The 19,093-nt window shown below is 52.5% G+C and overlaps 2 protein-coding genes across 2 annotated transcripts in view; both read right to left on the bottom strand.

Annotated features, from left to right (window-relative positions):
* Window positions 1-819: 819 nt before the first annotated feature.
* LOC109314504 (claudin-16-like) lies at window positions 820-5,085 on the bottom strand. Its single transcript, XM_019541717.1, has 5 exons — window positions 5,022-5,085; window positions 3,495-3,616; window positions 2,588-2,690; window positions 1,566-1,730; window positions 820-1,019 (listed from the first exon to the last, which is right to left on the bottom strand). The coding sequence occupies exons 1-5, from the start codon at window positions 5,083-5,085 to the stop codon at window positions 820-822; spliced, it is 654 nt and encodes a 217-aa protein (XP_019397262.1).
* A 6,923-nt stretch (window positions 5,086-12,008) lies between these two features.
* CLDN19 (claudin 19) overlaps window positions 12,009-19,093 on the bottom strand; it is a 13,444-nt gene continuing 6,359 nt past the window's right edge. Inside the window, exons 3-6 of the mRNA XM_019541374.1 lie at window positions 17,703-17,787; window positions 16,378-16,524; window positions 12,414-12,483; window positions 12,009-12,339 (exon numbers count right to left, since the gene is read on the bottom strand). Of these exons, the coding sequence (XP_019396919.1) occupies window positions 12,432-12,483; window positions 16,378-16,524; window positions 17,703-17,787 (284 nt within the window). The 3' untranslated portion in view covers window positions 12,009-12,339; window positions 12,414-12,431. The remainder of the gene's footprint in view (window positions 12,340-12,413; window positions 12,484-16,377; window positions 16,525-17,702; window positions 17,788-19,093) is intronic.

The raw sequence follows: 19,093 nt of genomic DNA, 5'->3' as shown, positions 1-19,093 counted from the left end.
CCCCATACCCATCTATCTACAAACAACATATCCACACACACCCACACGTTCCCTCACCCACACCCCCACACTTATCCACCCCTGCACAGCCCCCCACGCACCCGCCACACCAAAGCACACCACAAACCTATACCCACCCCCCACAACCCCCTCAATATACAAGAATAAGACTTCATTTTCTGCTATTGTGCAATCACCTCTATGTACACTCCACAAACACATGTAAATCAGGACAAAATATTTTTTGAAATCAAAATAATGAATGTTGTAAATGTTTGATTTTTGGTATTTTTCTGCTTCTGAGATGGCAAAACCCCTTACTGAAGGAGTACTTCTGGAGGCAACGGGAGGGACTTCTGGTAGCTAATATCAAGGTTTAGGGGGCAGGACTTCCAGTCCCAAGATGGTGACCGTGGGGCGGGGCACCTGTCAAGGGGCAGGACTATCCGTGCAGCCCTCAACAGCATGCCAAAACTCGGTAAACGGCCCTCCAACCAAAATAATGGCCTGCCCCTGTTTTAGACTCATAGAAAAGAGGGTTGAACGGCCTCAGGAGGTCACATCTAGTCCAGCCCCTGCTCAAAGCCGGACCAGCCCCAACTGCATCATCCCAGCCACAGCTTTTAGACCCAGCTTAGCTGGCACATCAGCTAAGTCTACCCTAAACACAACCACTTTTCCCATATAGCTGCCTTCAAATGCTATCTGGCCTTATTGATATGCTTGTTACAGTTTGCTCCTAAAATCTGGGCAAAATGCTTCAGCTCTTGGTCAACCGATTCCCAAAGCGCTTGAGCAGCTGAGAGAGGAGTTGAAGCCCTACTCACCTGTGAACATGTACGGGCAGCAGGTGAGAACGACGGAGCCCATGAGGCAGCCCGTCGCCCCGGCCATGCCCAGCCAGCAGGACCAGCCGAAATCGTAGTGCACCCCTAGGAACACGTTGTGCGCTACCAGGGTGGCCCTTTCCATGTAGACGTCCACCGCGTACCACACCGAGCCAACCAGGCCAAGGACGCCTAGCAAAGGATCGCAGCTGCTGAGACGAGTGGCCCAGCGCAGTCCCCTTGCCCCACACCACTCCCCAAGGGGACGAGGCGCTTCAGGCTGCGGTTGCCAAAGGTTCAAAAGTTGTGAGTGGAGAGGAGTTTGGGGGGTGAGAGACAAGCGGGGCTGTCTGTGGGTGCTTGGAGCTGTGCAGGCTGGGCCGGAGACAGAGGGACCGCTTAACCCCTTGGGAAGGGGCAGGGAAGCTGGGTTTGCCCCAGTAAATGCTCTACTGAAAAGACTGTGCTGTGCTGCTTGGGGCTGGGGGCTGCACCGGGAGGTAAAACCCCGCTCAGGGAGCAGAGCTGGAGGCTCCCGCTGAGAGCCAGGGCCAGAGCGCCAGGGACGGGGCTGCAAGGCTAGGATGCTCAGACAGGGAAGGGGCCTGGGCTCTTCTCCCACTTCTCCAGGAGCCATACCTGGGGATACCCTCAGAGCCCAGACACAGCCTAGCAAGCACCCCCGGCACCCCCATGTTGTGGCCACCCAGCGCAGGCCCGGGGCTTCCAGATGCTTACTTCCAGTCCCGAGAAGGAGACCAGCCGTGTAGCACAGCTTCAGTTTGACGTGGGGCTCCTCCTTCAGGAACGTCACGCAGTCGAGACCGAACAGCAGCGTAAGCAGAGCAAAGCCCGCCAGCAGGTCAGCCGCGATCAGCAGGGCCCGCGTCACCACGATTTTCACTGGAAAGGAAGAGCGGAGCAAGAGCCGGACAGTCAGCCGATGAGGCAGTGCAGATCCAACGCCAGACACTCCCGGCAGGCGTGTCACTGGGGAAGGGGCAATGTCTGTGTGCGGTGGTGGAGACCGCCGCCTTCCCCGCGGACCAGCCCTGCATTGCTTCTCCCTTCTCCCCAGCCCTCAGGAAGCGCTGGTCGCCGCCTTTATCAAGCACGTGCTGCGAGCTCTTTGGGGACTTTGTAGCGCAGCACCTGGCGCAGTGAGGTCTGAGCCCGTGGCCGGGGCCCCGGCCTCTAGAGCACCAGCAACGGTAGAAACTCATCGTCACAATGACCACCTCACAGCACGCAGCACCCTGCCAGGATAGGATGCAACCAGCACGGCGTTGAGGGAGTTGCTACGTTATCCCTTCCCATCCTATTTACAAGCCTGCAGGCCACCCCTGCCCGGGAGATATGGGGCAAGTATTGGGTGGGATGCATGACAGCACATGTGACGCAGCTTATGCGGGACTGACTTGTTCTCTAGGGCATGTGGACACGGTCTGCTCTGCTGTCTGTATGCTAACCGCCACGTTTAAACCATCTAAACCAGGCGGTTCAGCAGAGGCTTCTCCCCTGTAGAAGTTTCTGAAGCTGCTTCAGTGAAACACTGAAATTGTTTTGTACGCATTCAATGAAATGTTCAAAGGATTTTTTTTAAATGTTGGTTGTCACAATGTGGATGAGCAAATAGTATAACTGGATGTGAAAGCCCCACTGCCAGTGAAGTGTTCAGTGTTGCCATAAGGGTTTTCTAAAAAGACCCTCTTCCTGTTGGGCCGAGGCACCCTCCCTTCCCAGGACAGGGCAGGACTCACGTGGGTGATCTGCTAAAATGGAATCATACTGGTCGCAGGTCTTGATGCCATCCTGCATGTTGGTGACACATTCCCTCCAAAGCCCCCGGCATTTGTGACTGACCTCAGAGAGGAAGACAGACATTAGAGACATAAATGAAAATGTGTCTTCACCTGGGATATCACCGCCCAGGAGAGCAGGAGTTGCTCGTCACCTGAGACAGAAGACTTGGGTTCCCCAACCCAACACAGCTTCCTCCTGGAGCTCTGCAGCTCCTCAGGACAAGCAGTGACCCCTCAGGGCCAGGTCAGGCATTATCCAGACCCATTTCTTGCGATCTTTTCAACCTGGCAGCCACGAAAGGGGACCAGGAGTACTGGAGCAAGCCAGAGGGTGTATGGCACACTGGGTTTCTCCTGCCCTGGAAGAGAGCAGGCCCTGGGCTCACAGTGAGGCAGGAACTTCCCTGCTACAGTGCCCTCCACCCATGCAATGCTATGGAGCACAAACCCAAGGGCTCAGCTTTAGGAGGAGCAGAGGGAGTAGTCTGGCAAATGCACAGCTCTGTCTTCTGGTGGTCGGAGCCCCATGTGAAGGAACCGGAGGGGTGCAGATACAAACTCCTTTGCAGTGAGAGGGTCTCTGGCCTCCTGGAGAAGTGCCTGAGCCACTTAGCTATTACAGCTAAAGTATGGGGATTGTTGGCAGCTGCAAGCCTGGAATCGGTGCTTCGACGCTCTTGCCACCATTGCCGTTACATAGCGAAATGGTCTGCAAGTTCTAACCTGCGCTTGAAACATGGGAACTATTGTCTCTTATTTCCATTAATCTCATAATAAGCCTCATAATCTCACGTCACAAAGGAAGCATCCACCCTGGCCAGCATCTGCCCTGATCACATATTTGAAGACTGCTTGCTCTGCTCACCTCCAAGCTGTCATCAGTATTAACCATCCAGCAATCAGTCCAGGTGGCTGTGACCAGGAAGAGGGCAGACAGGAGAGCAAGGCCAAAAGCCATCAGCTGGATCACCACCATCCTCTGGAAGCCTGCAGGACACCAGACACTGCGCCACTGACCCACAGCCCAAAAACAAGAGATGTCCCCAGCCCAGAAAGAAGAGACGTCCCCAGCCCAGCCTTGCGTTAGCTCCACACCCCAATTCCCCCAGAGCACACACCACCATGTTCCCCGCTTGTAAGCGACCAGGCTGGAGGCAGTCCAGCCTAATTTTCAGGCCAGACTGGGGGAGGACAAGAGCCAAACCCCAGGCCGGGGCGGGGGCAGGAATCAGAGCTCACGTTACCAGAGCCAGGGTGCAAATCCAGAGGCAGGGCCCAAGTCAGAAGCCGAGTCAACATGCAGCATGTGGATAGGAGGGAGGATAAGGGGGTCACGTCAGGGCACGAGACCAAGTCAGCTTGGAAGGGAAGTGAGACCATAAGGGAACTTGACTTTTGACCTCAAGTGGGGAGTTGCGGCCAGCTTGCCCATAATACACACGATCTAAAACTGCCAGCCTGTAGCTCAGAACAGCCCTTCTGTGATCTGTCTCTAGCAGCTTCAAGGCCGCGTGTACCCTGCCGCCAGCTCTTCTGCGCTTTGGATGAGTCTCATGCTGTGTGGTGTAAAGGCCCAGCTCCTGCATCCACATGCTCTGGTGAAAACCATTTCAGCTTCCACTTCCTTCAAGACACTCAGTTTGCGTCGCACGTGATTGCAAGGAGAAGCCTGCCAGCGTGATGCGCGAGTGCTCTCCCGGCTCAGAAACCACAGAGCAAAGCGAGGAGGCCCAGCCGTGTTGCTCTGTGAGTTCAGGCCGGTCTCGGGAGGCTTGCAGCCCACGTGAAGCTGACAGTGCCTTTTGTTCCTTGCTTAGTGGCAAGCAGATGAGATGGTCACGCTGTCTCACGCTCGCAGCCCCCGGCGCCTCACCAGCTCCTGCCCACCCCTTTCTGGAACTGACTGCTGTCAGCTCACCGCTGAGAATAAAAAGCAATGATGCTCCCAAATCATTAAACGCCCAAATCAGCAACGCTTAACCCCTCCTGGGCCTCGACCAGCGTTGGCATTCATTTCGAGGGAACGACTTCACTGCGAGCATCTGTCAGGAGCGGGTCGGGCCGGTGCCAGGGCAGGGGTAAGGAGGGGACAGCTTCCAGGGGCCCCTGCCCTCCTGCTTGGTCTGCTCCTGCCACTTCCGGCAAGAGGAGCTACTCTGCGTCGCGGGGGGGGTCTTGTTCTCAGAGCACGAGGGAACTGTCCCGCATGACAAATAACTCCAGTGTCCTGCCCACCCCATGTCAGCCGGCAACGGCCTGTCGGCAGACACCAGAGGGGACACGGGAGCAGATCTGGGCCATTGAAGGGGGGGTGACTGTGCCACCGCCCTGCCCTGGAGCTGCCCCTGCCTGTGTAGCATTTTCTGGCCACTTTCCCATTTCAGACACCGACCTGCAGTAGCTCCTTGCTCAGACGTCTGTCCTGGCCCCCAGCGCTCCAGCCTGTCCTCAGCCATGTCGTGACTGTTTTCAGGGAACTGAAGGAAATCTGCTCAGCCATTTAAGTTACAAGGACACGGGGCAAATCCTTCTTTTACGGACAGGTTTGGTCTTTGTTTGCACTCAGATAACTCAAAAAACAAGCTAGTTTCAACACTTGAGACTCGGCGTGGCCCAGCCCCTGGGGCGAGTTGCCACCTGTGCTGGGTTTGAAAACATCTTGCTATGAAATAATTAGGGTCAAATTATTAATGATCGTGTAGTGGGACCGGGCGGTGGCAGCTGAAGCTCACACGCCTGAAGGACAAGTCCAGGGATGGTGCCAAAGATGAGACTCGGGCGAGCTGTGGATCGTGACTTAAATCCACGTTGTTTCATCAGAAGCAGCACGTGGGACTTGGGCGCCTGTGGAGATGCGTGTCATCTGCCCGTCTGCCATAGCGAGCCGTCTTAGGCAGGGTGTCTCAAGTCCCTGTCCCCGTGGTAATGAAGGACCATGCGGTCCTGCAAACAGGCTGCGGGGACACCGCTTGCCTTTCCCTCCCGTTGCTCTCCGCAGAGCCGGCCAGGCAGCAAGAAGGGGCTGCAGGGGGCCTGCCCTCCGCCCAGGAAGATGCAGGTGCTGCACATCCCTCTCCCAGACTGCCCTCAATCGCTCCGCTTGGCTCTAAGCCGATCCTTCTCCTCCTGGGCTGGGGCGCCGGGAAGAGGGGCCCCTGCCTCTTCAGTCTCCTGAAAACCAGCGAGCAACTCCAGGGGCCAGTCCTGTTTCCTACCAGGCCTGAGGCTTCCCTTCCTGGAGGGCAAGCGGTTTCTCTGCTCCCAGCAGTCAGGCCCTGGCCCATGCAGGGCCCCCAGTGCGTTGTATTATTATACTTTTGCCAACTAATAATACTTTTATGTAGGGCTGGCAAGCTCCTCAACTGACCACTTGGATATTGTCAACTGACCAGTCAATGACTGCATAGGTTTTGTGACCAGTGAAAGGATATAGGAATGTTTTAAAAAGCTACATTTTTAATAGTTTTCATGACAGAAATATTTTTTATTGTTGTTTGACATATTTCTTGATGGAAAATTTGTGCTTTTTCTATGTATTAGTTGGACTGATTTTTTTACAGTTTTTGACCAATATTTGATCAGTCAACTGACCAACATTTATTTGACTGGTCAGATGCCTAGCCCTAGTTTTATGTATACACAGGTGTGTTCATGCATGCATGCACACACACTGGACACACTTATTTTTACATGTCTTAAACCCAGGGGAGAACAGCTATTGTTCAGGCCACCTAGTTCACATGCCAGGCTATAGCCCCCTGTGGCCATAACCTCTAAACCTTCAGTGCCACAGCTCAGCAGAAAGGACTGCGGGTCTCCTCCTGATGCACCAGCCAAGCAAGGGGATTAATAAACCTGCCAGGGCTTTGTTTGCATCGCAGGATTAGGCTGAGCGGCGCAGTGCGTATGGCCCAGACCGGCGTGGCCAGGCTCTAACTCAGGGGCCAGCACACGCTCAGCTTGAGAACCAGTCTCTGGGCTCCCACAAAGCAGCAACTGATCCAGCAACCTCGTCCTTGCCCCTCACAACGCTTCGCTCCGGCCACCCGGCGAAGGAAAGGAGCAGCGCTCAGCTCCACCGTCCAGAGCGAGCGACCGCTGTCTCAGCAGGGGCCCGTCCGCGAGCTCTTTGGAGACGGGAGAGGAGCCGCTCGCTCTAGTCTCTGCTAACTAAGACACAAAAAACACCTGTGGAAGTTGCCAGCAGACTAACGGGGCAGCTCGAGCCTGCGAGGCTTTGGGATGAAATATTCTCCTCGTCTGTTAAATTCACACTGGCAACATGGTCCATCAGTGAGACCTGCATTCCTGTGAACAGCCACGTCCTAGCACCTTTTGCAGCTATATATTGCAGTGCACGGTGTAGTATATACCAATTTATTATAACCAGAATCACAATGCAAGCTAATCTTGGTAATTCAACAGCCTCCCTTACGATTCAGCTGACTTGCTCTGTGCTAGACTATGAAAATGGGATATTACTCAACCCAGTATTAACTCCTAGCAATGCAGCTCCTTGCTGACTTTTTCTGTGCAGCTACTGCACATTTTATTGCAGCTCCATCAGCATCATTTAAAGCCTCAGATTAATGGCAAGATTGCTTTAGAGAACAGACAAAGCAAAGGGCAGGAAACTGGATGGAAAGTTAGCCCAGACTCAGATTTTTTTAACTCCCAAGCCTCTCCAGCTGACAGTAATGTGCCCTGCTAGCAATGAAGAGGGATTTAGGAAGGTTATTACCTTTACTTTGTGCAAGCCTGATTCATAGCTGCTGGTCCCTGGAGGGAAGATGGTCAAACCTCTCAGACGCCACAGCCCAGGGTAAGAGAACGTTTCAGAAAGTTATTACTTTTTCAAAAAGGTAAAATCAGATTGATCCAAAACAACCAACTGGGGGCCTGCAATCACCTGATCACAGTCTGGAGAAAGCAGTGCTCAAAGCCAACGTGCGGGTTGGACTATTTTGAGTTTTTCCAAGTCGTGTCAGATGTGCTTTGCATTTTCAGAGGTGATGTGTGCCCCTGTAATTAAATGGTAACAGGTTGAAAATCAAGGCTGGGCATTGGAAGGGGCCTGGCTGGTGGCTGTGGGCACATGCAGCCCTTGCCAGGCAGGGTAGTTCTTGCCCTATGTTCACCTAGTCTGCAGTTCTCATCTTGTGGACTTCTAAATAGTGCTTTTTACCTATGTAAGTGCCCCAAATGCCACCTCCAGCAGCAGTGATTCTGGTTCCCTGGCAGTGTGGGCACGTGTCTATGTATGTAGACTGAGCATTTGGAGCAGGGTATACACTGGCCACGTGGGTACACAGCCACATAGGCATGCCCCCCGGTGCTGCCGATTTCCAGCATCTAAGGCACAAAAAGTAGGTGGCTAGGAAGTGCCAGAGGCCGGCAGCTCTGGACAAGTCCTGCCTGTGACTTGGTGGCTAGAGCACTGTCCTGGGCAGGTCCAAACTCCCGTGGGAAGCAAACGAAAAAGAACTTTGATTCCAACCACAAAGAAGCTGGAAGCCGGGGGAAAGCCACGCAATGTGGTCGCGTGGAAGGAGCAGAGCCTCCCCGAGTGATCGGCCTGCACGGTCATCAGCCAGTCATGGACATCGTGCAGCTTCCACCTGCCTTTCTGGGCTTTGCTGGTTGCCGCGTGGGGCTGGGAAGGAACTTTCCCCTTTATCCAGAAGCCACAGTGCTGCCGTCCAGCCTCTTTGATGCCTTCCCGGACTCTGCTGCCTCTGTGAGATGGGCCTGTCAGATAGCTTGTTTGCTAGGCAAAGGCTTGAAATAGCTCTCTGTTTTGAGTTTTGATCTTCTTGGGATGGCCCTCAGCCAGTGGACGCCTTGTCTGGGGGCCCATTTAGCAGAGTTGCATGGAGCACATTGTGATGAGGACAGAGAGGCCCTTTCTCAGGGGTTCCCTGCAATACCAATTGCGTATCCAGGAGCCCGAGTTCCCAGGGCCATGGGAGAAAGGAACAGTGTTGTGAGCCCTTGGCCACGATGAGTTTTCTTCTGATAAAGGGTCACTTTTATCGTTTTACACTTGGATAGTTTCTCTTCTGTTTGGTTGCTGTTTTTCAGACATCTGCGGCTTTGTGATACAGACACTAGCTTTGCCTTGCCTACAGGAAGAGTCAAGTACCTCGGCCTTTCCCGAGCCCTGGGGTCTGGGAACCAAGGCCTCGTGTCACGAGAGCCAGCTGCTGGTTCTTCTCCTTCCATCCCTGAAGTTCGTCAGCGTGGGGCGGCAGCGGAGGTCAAGCAGAGAGGTAGGCCTAGGACCCATGGCTGCCCCACGCTGAACACAAGGCTCAGGACAGCGTCAGGGTCTCTCTTCACAATCTGATCCCCAGTATTGCAAGGGGAGCTGGACATTTGAAAACCCTGGCCCTTACTGTCTGGAGTGAAGCTATCTGAAAGCCACGACTGCTGCTCTACTGTGTCAATGGACGTCTCTGGCTAGTCTGGTACCCATACATCTCAATTTTACTTTGCAGATGGATCTACAAAGAGATCCATGAAAGGCAGATACAGAAATCTCTCCCAGCTGCAGCTGTGGACCGCAAATTACCCTTCAATAACACAGCGAGCAAGATGACAACAGTAAAGCCAAGAAAACCCACCTCCTCATGCAACAACTGGTTATGTTGCTTGACAGGGTTGTGCGTGCTGGCTTTCTGCGCCTATGGAGCATCTTAACACAAAAGTCACTTTAGGTTATTTTGTGCCCAATTAGAATATTGCACCCAATTAAGCACAATCCAAACACTGAATTCACTGCAAAGAGATTAAAGCTTTTTTTTTTGCACAGCATCTTAAATGACCCTGTGCAGCCAGACTTGGATAATTAATGTTCTGTTTAGTCACTAGGCTGAAAAGTGGAAGAAAATAAGGAATGGGCATTCTGGCTCTGGGAGGCCAACTGCAGGAGTCAGCAAGAGAACAAGTCCTAGGAAGAGAAACTTTGGCCTGCGTTGCTGCCTGCTGCAGAGTCAGTGAGCAGAGGCAAGAATTAAAAGCAGCAAAGACCTAGGAGACAGAGCACCTCGCCATGCTCTCCGAGAGCCCACAGCACAGCTCTCCATCCTCAGGATCTTTTCTGAATGGAAACAACCCACAGCTCCACGTCTTGGTTAATAGCTTGAGTCAGAAAGGAGCGACAAGGGCAAAGTGGGACTGATAATCTCACTAGAGGCCACCATTCCTGTCAGTATTTCGCAGTGCTTTGCAAAGGTGTCCGTGCAAACTCAGGTCTGAGTTTTTCTGGGAGGTGGTGGGGTTATGTGTGAGAATTGACTCAGCTGGGGGGGCGGGGGACCTGGTTTCCAGAGTGAGCTCCATCAGTGCAGCTATGCAAGCTCCCTGGTCCTCAGTCACCTATCTGTAAAATGGGGGAGCCATACCCAAGTCCCTTCTCAGCAGTTAGGACTACGAAGCAATAACATCAATAAATTGGAGAAGTGAGACGTGAACTCGAAGCCTCGTGACTCTCAGCATTAGGCCAGAAGGGAAGGGACTCTAAAAAAGGACTTGGGTGTTTCCATGTGGCCTAAGTCTCAGTTTACAAGACTTCATCTAAGACTGCAGTCCTGAAACCCCAGCTCAGCTGCTGTCTGACCCTGGCAGGATTGAAAATTCGCTGGCTCTTCACTTTGGAGCTCAAAAGTTTCCTGGGCACCTGAAAGTTTCTCTCTGCATATGCAGGTGCCTAAATCCCCAAGGGCCTGGCCAGGCAGGCATGTGCGGAGCACACCCAGCACACCCTGTGCAGCGGCAGCCTGGCCAGGAGGGGAGCAGGAACGGAGGGAACGTGCTGCTAAGTGCAGAGGGGAAGGGAAGGGTCTTAGTTGCATGGGGAACTTAAAAAAGTCCTCTGGTGCTGCTCCTCCGTGTGATCTGCCCACCCGGGGATGCTGGGAGCTGGGGTGCAGCCACCTCTGCACCCTGCATCCCCTTCCCAAAGCCTGGATCCACCCAACCTGGGGAGACTCCTGGCTCCTGGGCACCAGACCCACCAGCCTGCGGCTGCTCTGCACGGGAGGACTGTCCAGCCCTCCTTCGGAAGCTGTTCAGAGGCGTGGAAAAGAGTTCAGGACTCCTTGGGCTGGAGAGAGGGAGCAAAAGGAGGCAGGGGTCTGTAGCCTAGTGGTTAGAGCATTTACCCGGGAGAGGGAGACCTGGGGCCTGCTCCAAGGACCCGCTGACTGCATCGAGCAATCCTTGGGACTGAACCTGGAAGCCATCCTTCCCCTCCCGGCTGAGTGCCCCGAGAGAGAAACACCTACCTCTGTCAGCAGCGTTTTCCTCCTGTCTGGGCTGAGCAGCTCTTCCCCCTCGCGGCTGCCGTGGCTCCCACGCCGAGGCACCACAGTCCCACGTGCCGGCACGGCGGGCCTCGGTTCTAACTTCCGCTCCACGTGGAGGGGAGCACGGTCAAAGCTGTCAGTCCCAATGCAGGAGAGCAACTGAGGGTCGAAGCGAGTCCTGATCAGGGCACAGGCTGGGAGGGCCAAGGCCACGGAGTCAGGGTTAGCGGTCCACGCAGGCCAGAGACCAGGTAGCTGGTGTGGGCTGAGGCTCTTTGGAGGAAGGACTCAGCCCGATTCCTGACAACCGCCACCTGGGCCTCAGCTCGTTACGCGGGGGTTTAGGTTCCTCTCAAACCCCAAGGAAATCCGTGCTGAGCCGGGAGCAGCTCAGAGTAACCCACGGAGATGCTGAGTCTGGGGTCCCCCCTGTGCTCAGGAGCAGGCAGGTGCCCACATCTCCCTCTCTGGGGACCGAGCACCAAGAATCGTGCCCTGAAGGCAGGCGCCTACAGACATTTGCTGAGGAACAGGGCAGGTTCCCTCTTTTGATGGGGGCTGGTGCTGCTGCTACCTCCCTAGCGCCTGCAGCACAGGCCCAGACTCCCCTCAGCCCGAGGGGCTCCATCGCACTTGCCTCACTGCCAAGGGCATGCCCGGCCCACGAGCAGGAAGGCCGGTGGGTATCCGGGGGCCAGGGAGAACCACCACGAGGTTGTGGCCTTGTGCTAAGGGCACGGAGCTCGCAGGGACGAGTCGTGGTCCTGGGTCCTACTCTCAGATTTGTTCCTGGTTTTTGTCTAATATAAACCAGTTTCAACTCAAGACATCCCTCTCCCAGCCGAGTGCCCTAATGGGACATTTTGCCCTATTAAACGTCTGGGCCTGTCCGTCTGGGAGAAGATGTCCTACGACCTTGGAGAGCCAGCAGCAAGTATCCAAGCGGGGAGAAGGTCTAGGAGGAATCTCCTTCCTCAGTGCACACCAGTGTGCGGATGTACAAGCGCGGGCACAATGGCTCGTGGTGAATTTGTCTAATGGGTGAGGATTTTAAAGGACAAGACGTCAGAAAGTTGATAATGACCTAAAATGTTTTAATAACTTTTGAGTCATTTTTAGTACAAATAATCAGGAACACACGTTTGAATAGTCAAAATAGCATAAATCCCCTTAACTATGTTTTTGTACCAAAGAAAAGTTAATACAATTTTAAATTAAAAGAATAAAAACATTGGTATACACAGTGCTTTGGCTCTATATAAGAAGACCTTTCTGGTTATTTTTTTTTTTTAATCACAGGTTTCTTTTTAAATCCTCGCTAGAGGAGCTGCTCTTAAAATGTTTTGATTTTTATTTGAAAGGAACACAATAGGCTGGGTTCAGACAAACCACCACTGCTCTCCCCTGATGGGTGAAGACAGCCTATAAGCACTGTTCTCCCCTGATGGGTGAAGACAGCCTATAAGCACTGTTCTCCCCTGATGGGTGAAGACAGCCTATAAGCACTGTTCTCCCCTGATGGGTGAAGAAGACATTTTTACATTGGGTCTGAAATTCAAAAGAGAGAGAGGGCTGTTAGTTCTGCATTACATAGAAAAACCAACACAAAAGGGCAGAAGGATTATCCCATTCCCTTCCCCACTGCAAAACCCACCCCACCAAATTTCAGCAAGCATCTGACAGTCGGACCAAATCTTAGTTGAAAAATCTGCTTGCATCAGGAGCTATTAAAACAAAACCAACTGAAAACTGTGTAGACCTGGACCCCGAGGAGAAGAGCGATACAGCGGTGGGAGGAGAGCTGGCGGGAGGCTGTAAGGACAGCGATTCGGAGGCAGAAGTAAGCACTGCCTTACTTGCGGGTGAAGCTGAACGAGGGCGCTCGAGGACGGTGTGAGCAGAACAGAAACAACTCAAAGGGCCGAACGGGCATTCGGGGGTAAACCATTTGAAGTCCTCAGTGGGAGCAAGTTGGCTCCCCGAGCACAGGGAAGCGCTGGTTCACTCTGAGTCTGTTTCTGTCCTGCCCCTTCAGGACTTTTCCAGGCTGCTTTGTGAGGGGAGGGAGCACAACAGACCCTGGCACAAGCCCCAAGAGCTGAGGGCGGCTCTAGCTAGGGTGCGCGGGAAGAGCGGCGCAGCACAGACTTCGGTGCTGCGGTCCCGGCTCTGCGTCAACACATCCGGTGAGGTAAGGGGCCATGTAGGGCACTTACGGCTCGCCTGCTCCGTGTCTTGCAGGGGAGTCTCTCCCGGGCACCCGGCTCCCTCCTGGCCCGAACATCTCACAAAGTAAACTGCTCATGCGTCACGTACTGAGTTAGTCTAGAGGTTCAAACCTCTGAGTACAAAGGCCAAGGCAGCAGGGAGAGACTCTCTCTGAAGTCTGAGTCTGGCACGCCTGAGTTTAGCCCACAGGGCATTAAGTATCGCCCAAGAACGGCTCCTGAGGCTAAATCCTAAGAGCTATTGAGCCTGAGTGTCTGCAATCCCATCGTCTTCAAAGGCACTATTCATGAGCACTTATCCTAGCCAGTAAGACATTCATCAGCATCACCGTAGCCTACCTAAATCTAAGCCTACGAATGCCTAGCATAGTAATTTTATCATCAGGCTTTTCCTTTTGAACAAGAGCCCCTGAAAGCAAGAGCTCAGAAATCATAAAACAGGCTACGATACGCTTGTGGTTTGAGACAGTATTAAATCATTTACTATACAAATGATTTGCTGGACCTTTAGTCATGTCCCATCCACCATAAGCTGGAGCCCACATACATTTCCATCCCTAGCTACACCACTGGACCAAGAGTTGTAGAGCCACTATCGCCCAGGTTGTTCTCTGAGAAACACAAACCAAGATGCATTAACACCATTTAGAAACAAGTGTTTTGGTTTCTCTTCATTTAAAAGAACAAATGCTATATCTTTCTCCCCTATCCTCAAAGATCAACTGCAATTTTTCCTGAGTTGTACAGGCACTTCCTTTAACGGATTATTATATACTCTTCTTTAAGTGAGCAAGCATTTAAGTCTACAACTGATTTGAAGAGTGCCTATATGTTTCTAATTAGGCAAGAAAAATCATAAAAAATTGAACTTTTCCAGAGGCTGAAATAAAGCTGTGTATTTCCAAAGGCTAAATAATGACTGTAGTAACTATTAACAGTGTACTTAGAGTAAAATGTATTAACAAAAAAAGCCACCAAGACTGTTAGGTCACTGAAGAAGTACTCGGTGGTGTTAGACAACACAGCAGAGTTGAAGTAGGATAATCACATGCACAGGCTGTAATACATAGCAGTACAAGAGGCTACATGCATATATAAAGTTAAAGGGAAGAGAGACACTGTATATATGCAAAATAATATCTACTGACAATGATGCAGGCAATGGCCAGAGCGAAGGTTGCAGTCAGCCGGCATTCTTTCATTTAAATGCTTGGCTATGCAACCTGCACGGTCTCCTGCCATGACAAGGGGCATGAACAATTCTACTTTTTTAAAAAAGGGAGTAAAATAAAATCCAAAGCAGTGTTCTCTCCAGGGCCCTGAAGTTGCCTTTGCTTTCAAAATGCCTGGAAGAGACGCGTGTTTATTCCATAGCCTCGCTGGTTGGCTTGACATAGTGAACACCGATGCTCTTCTCTGGAGCCCGTGTCCAGCTGGCTAATGGGAGGACTCCCCAGTGCCGATGACACTTGCTCCACGACCCTGCCGCTGCTCCTGGCCTGTGAGCGACACCTGGCACGTGGGGCGCAGAGCAGGGGCAGGGGCTGAAGAACGCACGGGGGTGCTGGGGAGGCCCCTGCCCAGCCGAGCCCCTCGCCTGTGCCGAGCCCTGCCGCACCACAGCTCCGCCGCCTCTCTTACATGGATCCCAAGCTTGGCAGGAGAGGGAGGATGGTGTCCCGAGCAGGGGATGGGGCAGGCAGCCTCCTAAGGGCCCTCCCAGCCCTGCGTTTCCAGCCAGTTCTCTGAGGACTCGTGCCATAGCTGCGCTCCCTGTCAGGAGGAGTCCTGCATGAGCACAGCTTCAAGAAGTCTCCCTCCTGCGCCACTAACTTTGCCAGGCCCTGGGGTCCTAGAGCAGAGTGCAGGATCACCCTCGAGCAATCACCAGACAGAGGAGTCTTGCCCCAGATCTCACATGGCAGCTGCTGCAACAGCTTGGTAGAAGATCAGGCCCTGGGCATTCAGCTACATTAGCAACACGCCTCCTCACTTAACACAAAGCAACATCAACGGTACACATGCTTAGACCCGATTTTCAAATCCAACAGCTTGGCCAAATCCAAACCTCTGCTTCCCCCTGACAAAGCCCTGACATGCCCATCTGCTTGTTGCGAGCTCATCCCATGCCGGATTTCAGCTCACTAACACTCAAAAATAATCACAGGTCTATCATTGACTGATACTTTTTCTATTTTCCCGTGTACTCAGAGGCTTGATTGATCTTGGGTGCAAACCAAACCTAGATGGCTTCAGTCCAGAGGATGAAAGTTTCTGAATAGAAACACCTGAAAACAGGAATGCAGAATGGGGCAGGCCCAGGTCAGTGGTCCTTGCTGCTCCTGCTCTATTGCCTTTATGGAAATCAATGTTAGACTCTCTCCTGGGATATCCTCTTCAGATTCAGCCACTTGATCTCAAATAGCAAAGAGCCCCAGAGAAGATTAGTTGGACGCTCCCGTTTGCACTTTCTCAGATACAAAAACCAGGGGAGAGCACGACACACAAACACTGCACAACTCAAACGTTTGTACAGAACACAAAGCCAAGCTGTGGAAATCAAAGCCACAAGGTATGGTGACCAAGCTCTTATTAGGATGTATAGAGGTGTATATAAAAAGATTAGACAAATACATACATAACATCTGCATTTATACCAGCTATAATAAAACAGTAGAAAGGATAGAAAAAAATAATCACACTTCAGAACATTAAACCAACCTGTAGCTGCCACGGGTTAAGAACCTTCCCCTGTGAGGAAGGGGCTTTTTGCCCCTACTTCTGAAGCATCTGGGAACAGCCACTATGACAGACAGGACACCAGACTAGATGGACTTGGAGTCCAATCTGCACTGCGGCTTACCGACTCTAACCCAGTTTGGCCGGTGAACGTGGATGTGGCCAGTCGATGCTGGGGTGGGGGCAAGCCTGGCAGTGCAGACTGAACTAGCAGGGGAAGAACCTGGCAAGGATGAAGCAAGAGCTACAGCAAGAGAACCGCTCTACGGTAAGTGGAGCTGCCCCCAGACTATTAGAAAAGCCCCTGAGAAGTGTGTTTGGAAGCAGTCAGGGTTACGTGGGGAGGGTCCCCCAAGCTGCGTGAGGACCCAGCTCCTCCTCCATTGCATTTACACAGGGGTTGGAAACACGGCTTGTCTCTAGCATGCACTTGAGAAAGAACGGAGGCGCTGGCACAAGGAAGGGTCAGACGTACTCCCTAGCTGTAGAGGGCTGGGACTGCCTGTAGTACTGCTGTCCTCTCCTCTCCTCGGCAGGGCACGAACAGCACAGGAAGGAGCCTCCCAGCATGGTCACGCTGGCAGCTGCCCAGCCAACAAACAAAGCAGAGCCAAATTCATACCTGGAGCGAGAGAGAAAAGAGACCTGCTGACATTTGTGCAAGAGTGCTTGAGGGACAGCGGGAAGCAGAGAGCCTGCTTCTCGGCTGAGCGGGAGAGGGGAGGACCCTCATGCCCGCACAGAGACATGTACTGACATTAAATGCCTGGGCACCAGTATGGGTCCAGGGCTGGCTACTGCTGTAGACGCCAGCCTGTGCCTTAGCAATGACCAAGATGGATACCAGAAAAAATCCAAAATACATTTTAGAGCACAAACCTTTGCTGCCAGGGGCTAGGAAGAACCTTCCCCGGTACGGCATCTTCCTCAGGTCACCCGAGAAGGAATGTCTCACCTTTGATAGCTTGTTTAACTTTATCCCAACTCCATGGTTGGTCCAATAAGAGAGACCACCTAAGAAATCCTCGTGCAAAACACCACTCTTACACTACCAGGCAGGCATGATATTCTGCCCCTTCCTCAGCAGCTAATAAGGGCCCATCTCCCAGACAGGGCATTGGACTAGATGGGCCTTAGGCCTGATAAATGCTTGCAATTCAGGTATCAGGAAAGGTTTCAGGAGAGACGGAGCCACTGAAGAAAACAGCGACACAAAAGTCCCCCTAGAGAAGCACAGCTAATCTCTCTGGGGACTGAGCAAAACCATGAGCACAGGGTGATGGGAATGGCAAGCAAGACTGAGGGCAATGGCCTGAGAAAACAGGGGATGCAGAGGGCAGGGAGCTGGCAGAAGCAGAACAGGTCTCATGCTTGCTTAGCCATGATGAAACCTCGTGTAAAATGAATTGTGTGATCCCAGCGTGTGCTCCTACCAGCGGCAGGGGGTCAGACTAGATGATCTGTTCAGGTCCCTTCTGACCCCAAACTAAGAAATTATGAACCGAGGCCCGTGGGGCAAGTACAGAGGAGCAACAGCACCAGAGGAGGGCGGGGAACAGGCGAGCCGGCACTGGTCTGGCACACAGGGGAGTCCCGGGTGTGAGGACATGCCTCTTCTCTACATCCATGTCAGGAAGCCGGGCAGGCACAGGGCTGGGGCAGGCGGACGCCAGGCAGAACGAAGGGATGAGCACCAGGGTCCCGATTCCCTGCCTGCAGTAGGGCACCTCTGAGGCCGCCACGCCGCTAATAAGCAGAACGCTACTTTCACCTGTAATATCTGCTGAAGAGGGCTCTTACCTGGCGTTAACTGGGGTGCTCGGGTGGAAGAATTCACGGGTCACTTGTGTTGCATACCACGAAACAGCCGTTAACGTGCACAGACCTGGGAAGAGGCAACGAAAACTAAAACACACAGCAAATCACCGATTTCCTGAAGTCTCAGGGCAGCCTTCCTGTTACTCACTTTGCATTATAATACAAGCACCAGCTTTAGAAGGTAATTAGGGTCTTTTGTGATTTATTTTGCATAGCCGCTTTGGCTCACAGGTCCCAGAAGAGACAGGAATTGGAGTCTGGAGCTCCTCTACCCACGTGGGCCAACATTATGTCTGTTTTCATTCAGACCTGCGGCTCTTCTGGTGAAGGTCTGAGGCACACGAGTCCTTCCTCACATAACTGGAGGCTGGAGTGCACTTGATCACAAATAGTTACAACTGTTATAAGGTTGCTTAGAAATATCATACAGCTCTAAAGGGACAGCTGGACAGACAGGAGGGACAGGCCCTTACGATGGCAAGGCTAAATGTGCTTTAAATTTACACATGTGAATGACTTCAGTGAAGTCAAATGGGTTGTTCGCTGCTCATGATAGTATAGTTCACAGCTGAGTTTGGATGCTGTCTTTAACAGTCCAGATCCCTTTGAAAGAAGGATAAAAGTAAATACCAACCTACAGAGTGAATTATTTTTTGTGTAGCAAAACCTCTCTAACCAAAGAGGGTCCCAAACCGGAAAAGGATGGTTTGCCCCATGCGTTGTTCAGGACAGCGTTATAACCCGGGGGAATCAGCAGTTTTCCCAGCTGCCTTGGAGCAAGGGGAATTCATGGGCATGCAATAAGCAAGCAGACGTCTTCCCTTACAAGGTGGCGCAGACTGCAACTACCTTTGGTCGTGGCAACATTTTTGGGCACTTGGAGCATGGCAAGGCCAGGACATCTATTTGCTAGTCTAACATGATGGAAGCACAAGAGAAATGGAAGCACAAGAGATCCCCGTGTTGGCACAAAGAGCTTCTAGGGGGCCTCCACACTGAAAGTGAAACATCCAGGCAATGCAAGGACAGGCCAAGGAAATAGCAAGGACAAAATCACAGCAGCAAAGGTAAAAAATGAGCTGGTGAGGGAAGTTAAGGACAGTTGGACGAGGGTCTGCAAATGCACTGATCAGAAAAGACTGACCATGGAGGCTGAGTCCACAGCTAATAGCCACAGTGAGCTTTTGATAGGAGCTGAAGGAGGCAGAGCTTGAGAGCTGCTTTGCCTCAGTCTTCATGAGAAAGACAGACTGCAACAAAGACTTAATAAAGATTACGTAGACTAGACAGGCAACCACCTAGGGGTTGTGATGATTTCATAGATTTCATAGACATCAGGGCTGGAAGGGACCTCGGGAGATCATCGAGTCCAG

The sequence above is a fragment of the Crocodylus porosus genome, unplaced genomic scaffold, assembly GCF_001723895.1.
Source record: "Crocodylus porosus isolate Cpor-Errol unplaced genomic scaffold, CroPor_comp1, whole genome shotgun sequence".
In the NCBI taxonomy this organism is placed as follows: domain Eukaryota; kingdom Metazoa; phylum Chordata; order Crocodylia; family Crocodylidae; genus Crocodylus; species Crocodylus porosus.
This window is presented reverse-complemented; position numbering and strand designations above follow the sequence as displayed.

Coding starts and splice junctions, on each gene's coding strand:
- LOC109314504 (XM_019541717.1), bottom strand. CDS start 5,085: ATGGCTGAGGACAGGCTGGAGCGCTGGGGGCCAGGACAGACGTCTGAG. Junction 3,617..5,021: donor TGAGCAAGGAGCTACTGCAG/GTCGGTGTCTGA, acceptor GGTGTCCTGCAG/GCTTCCAGAGGATGGTGGTG. Junction 1,731..2,587: donor CATTTTAGCAGATCACCCAC/GTGAGTCCTGCC, acceptor CTTCCTTTCCAG/TGAAAATCGTGGTGACGCGG.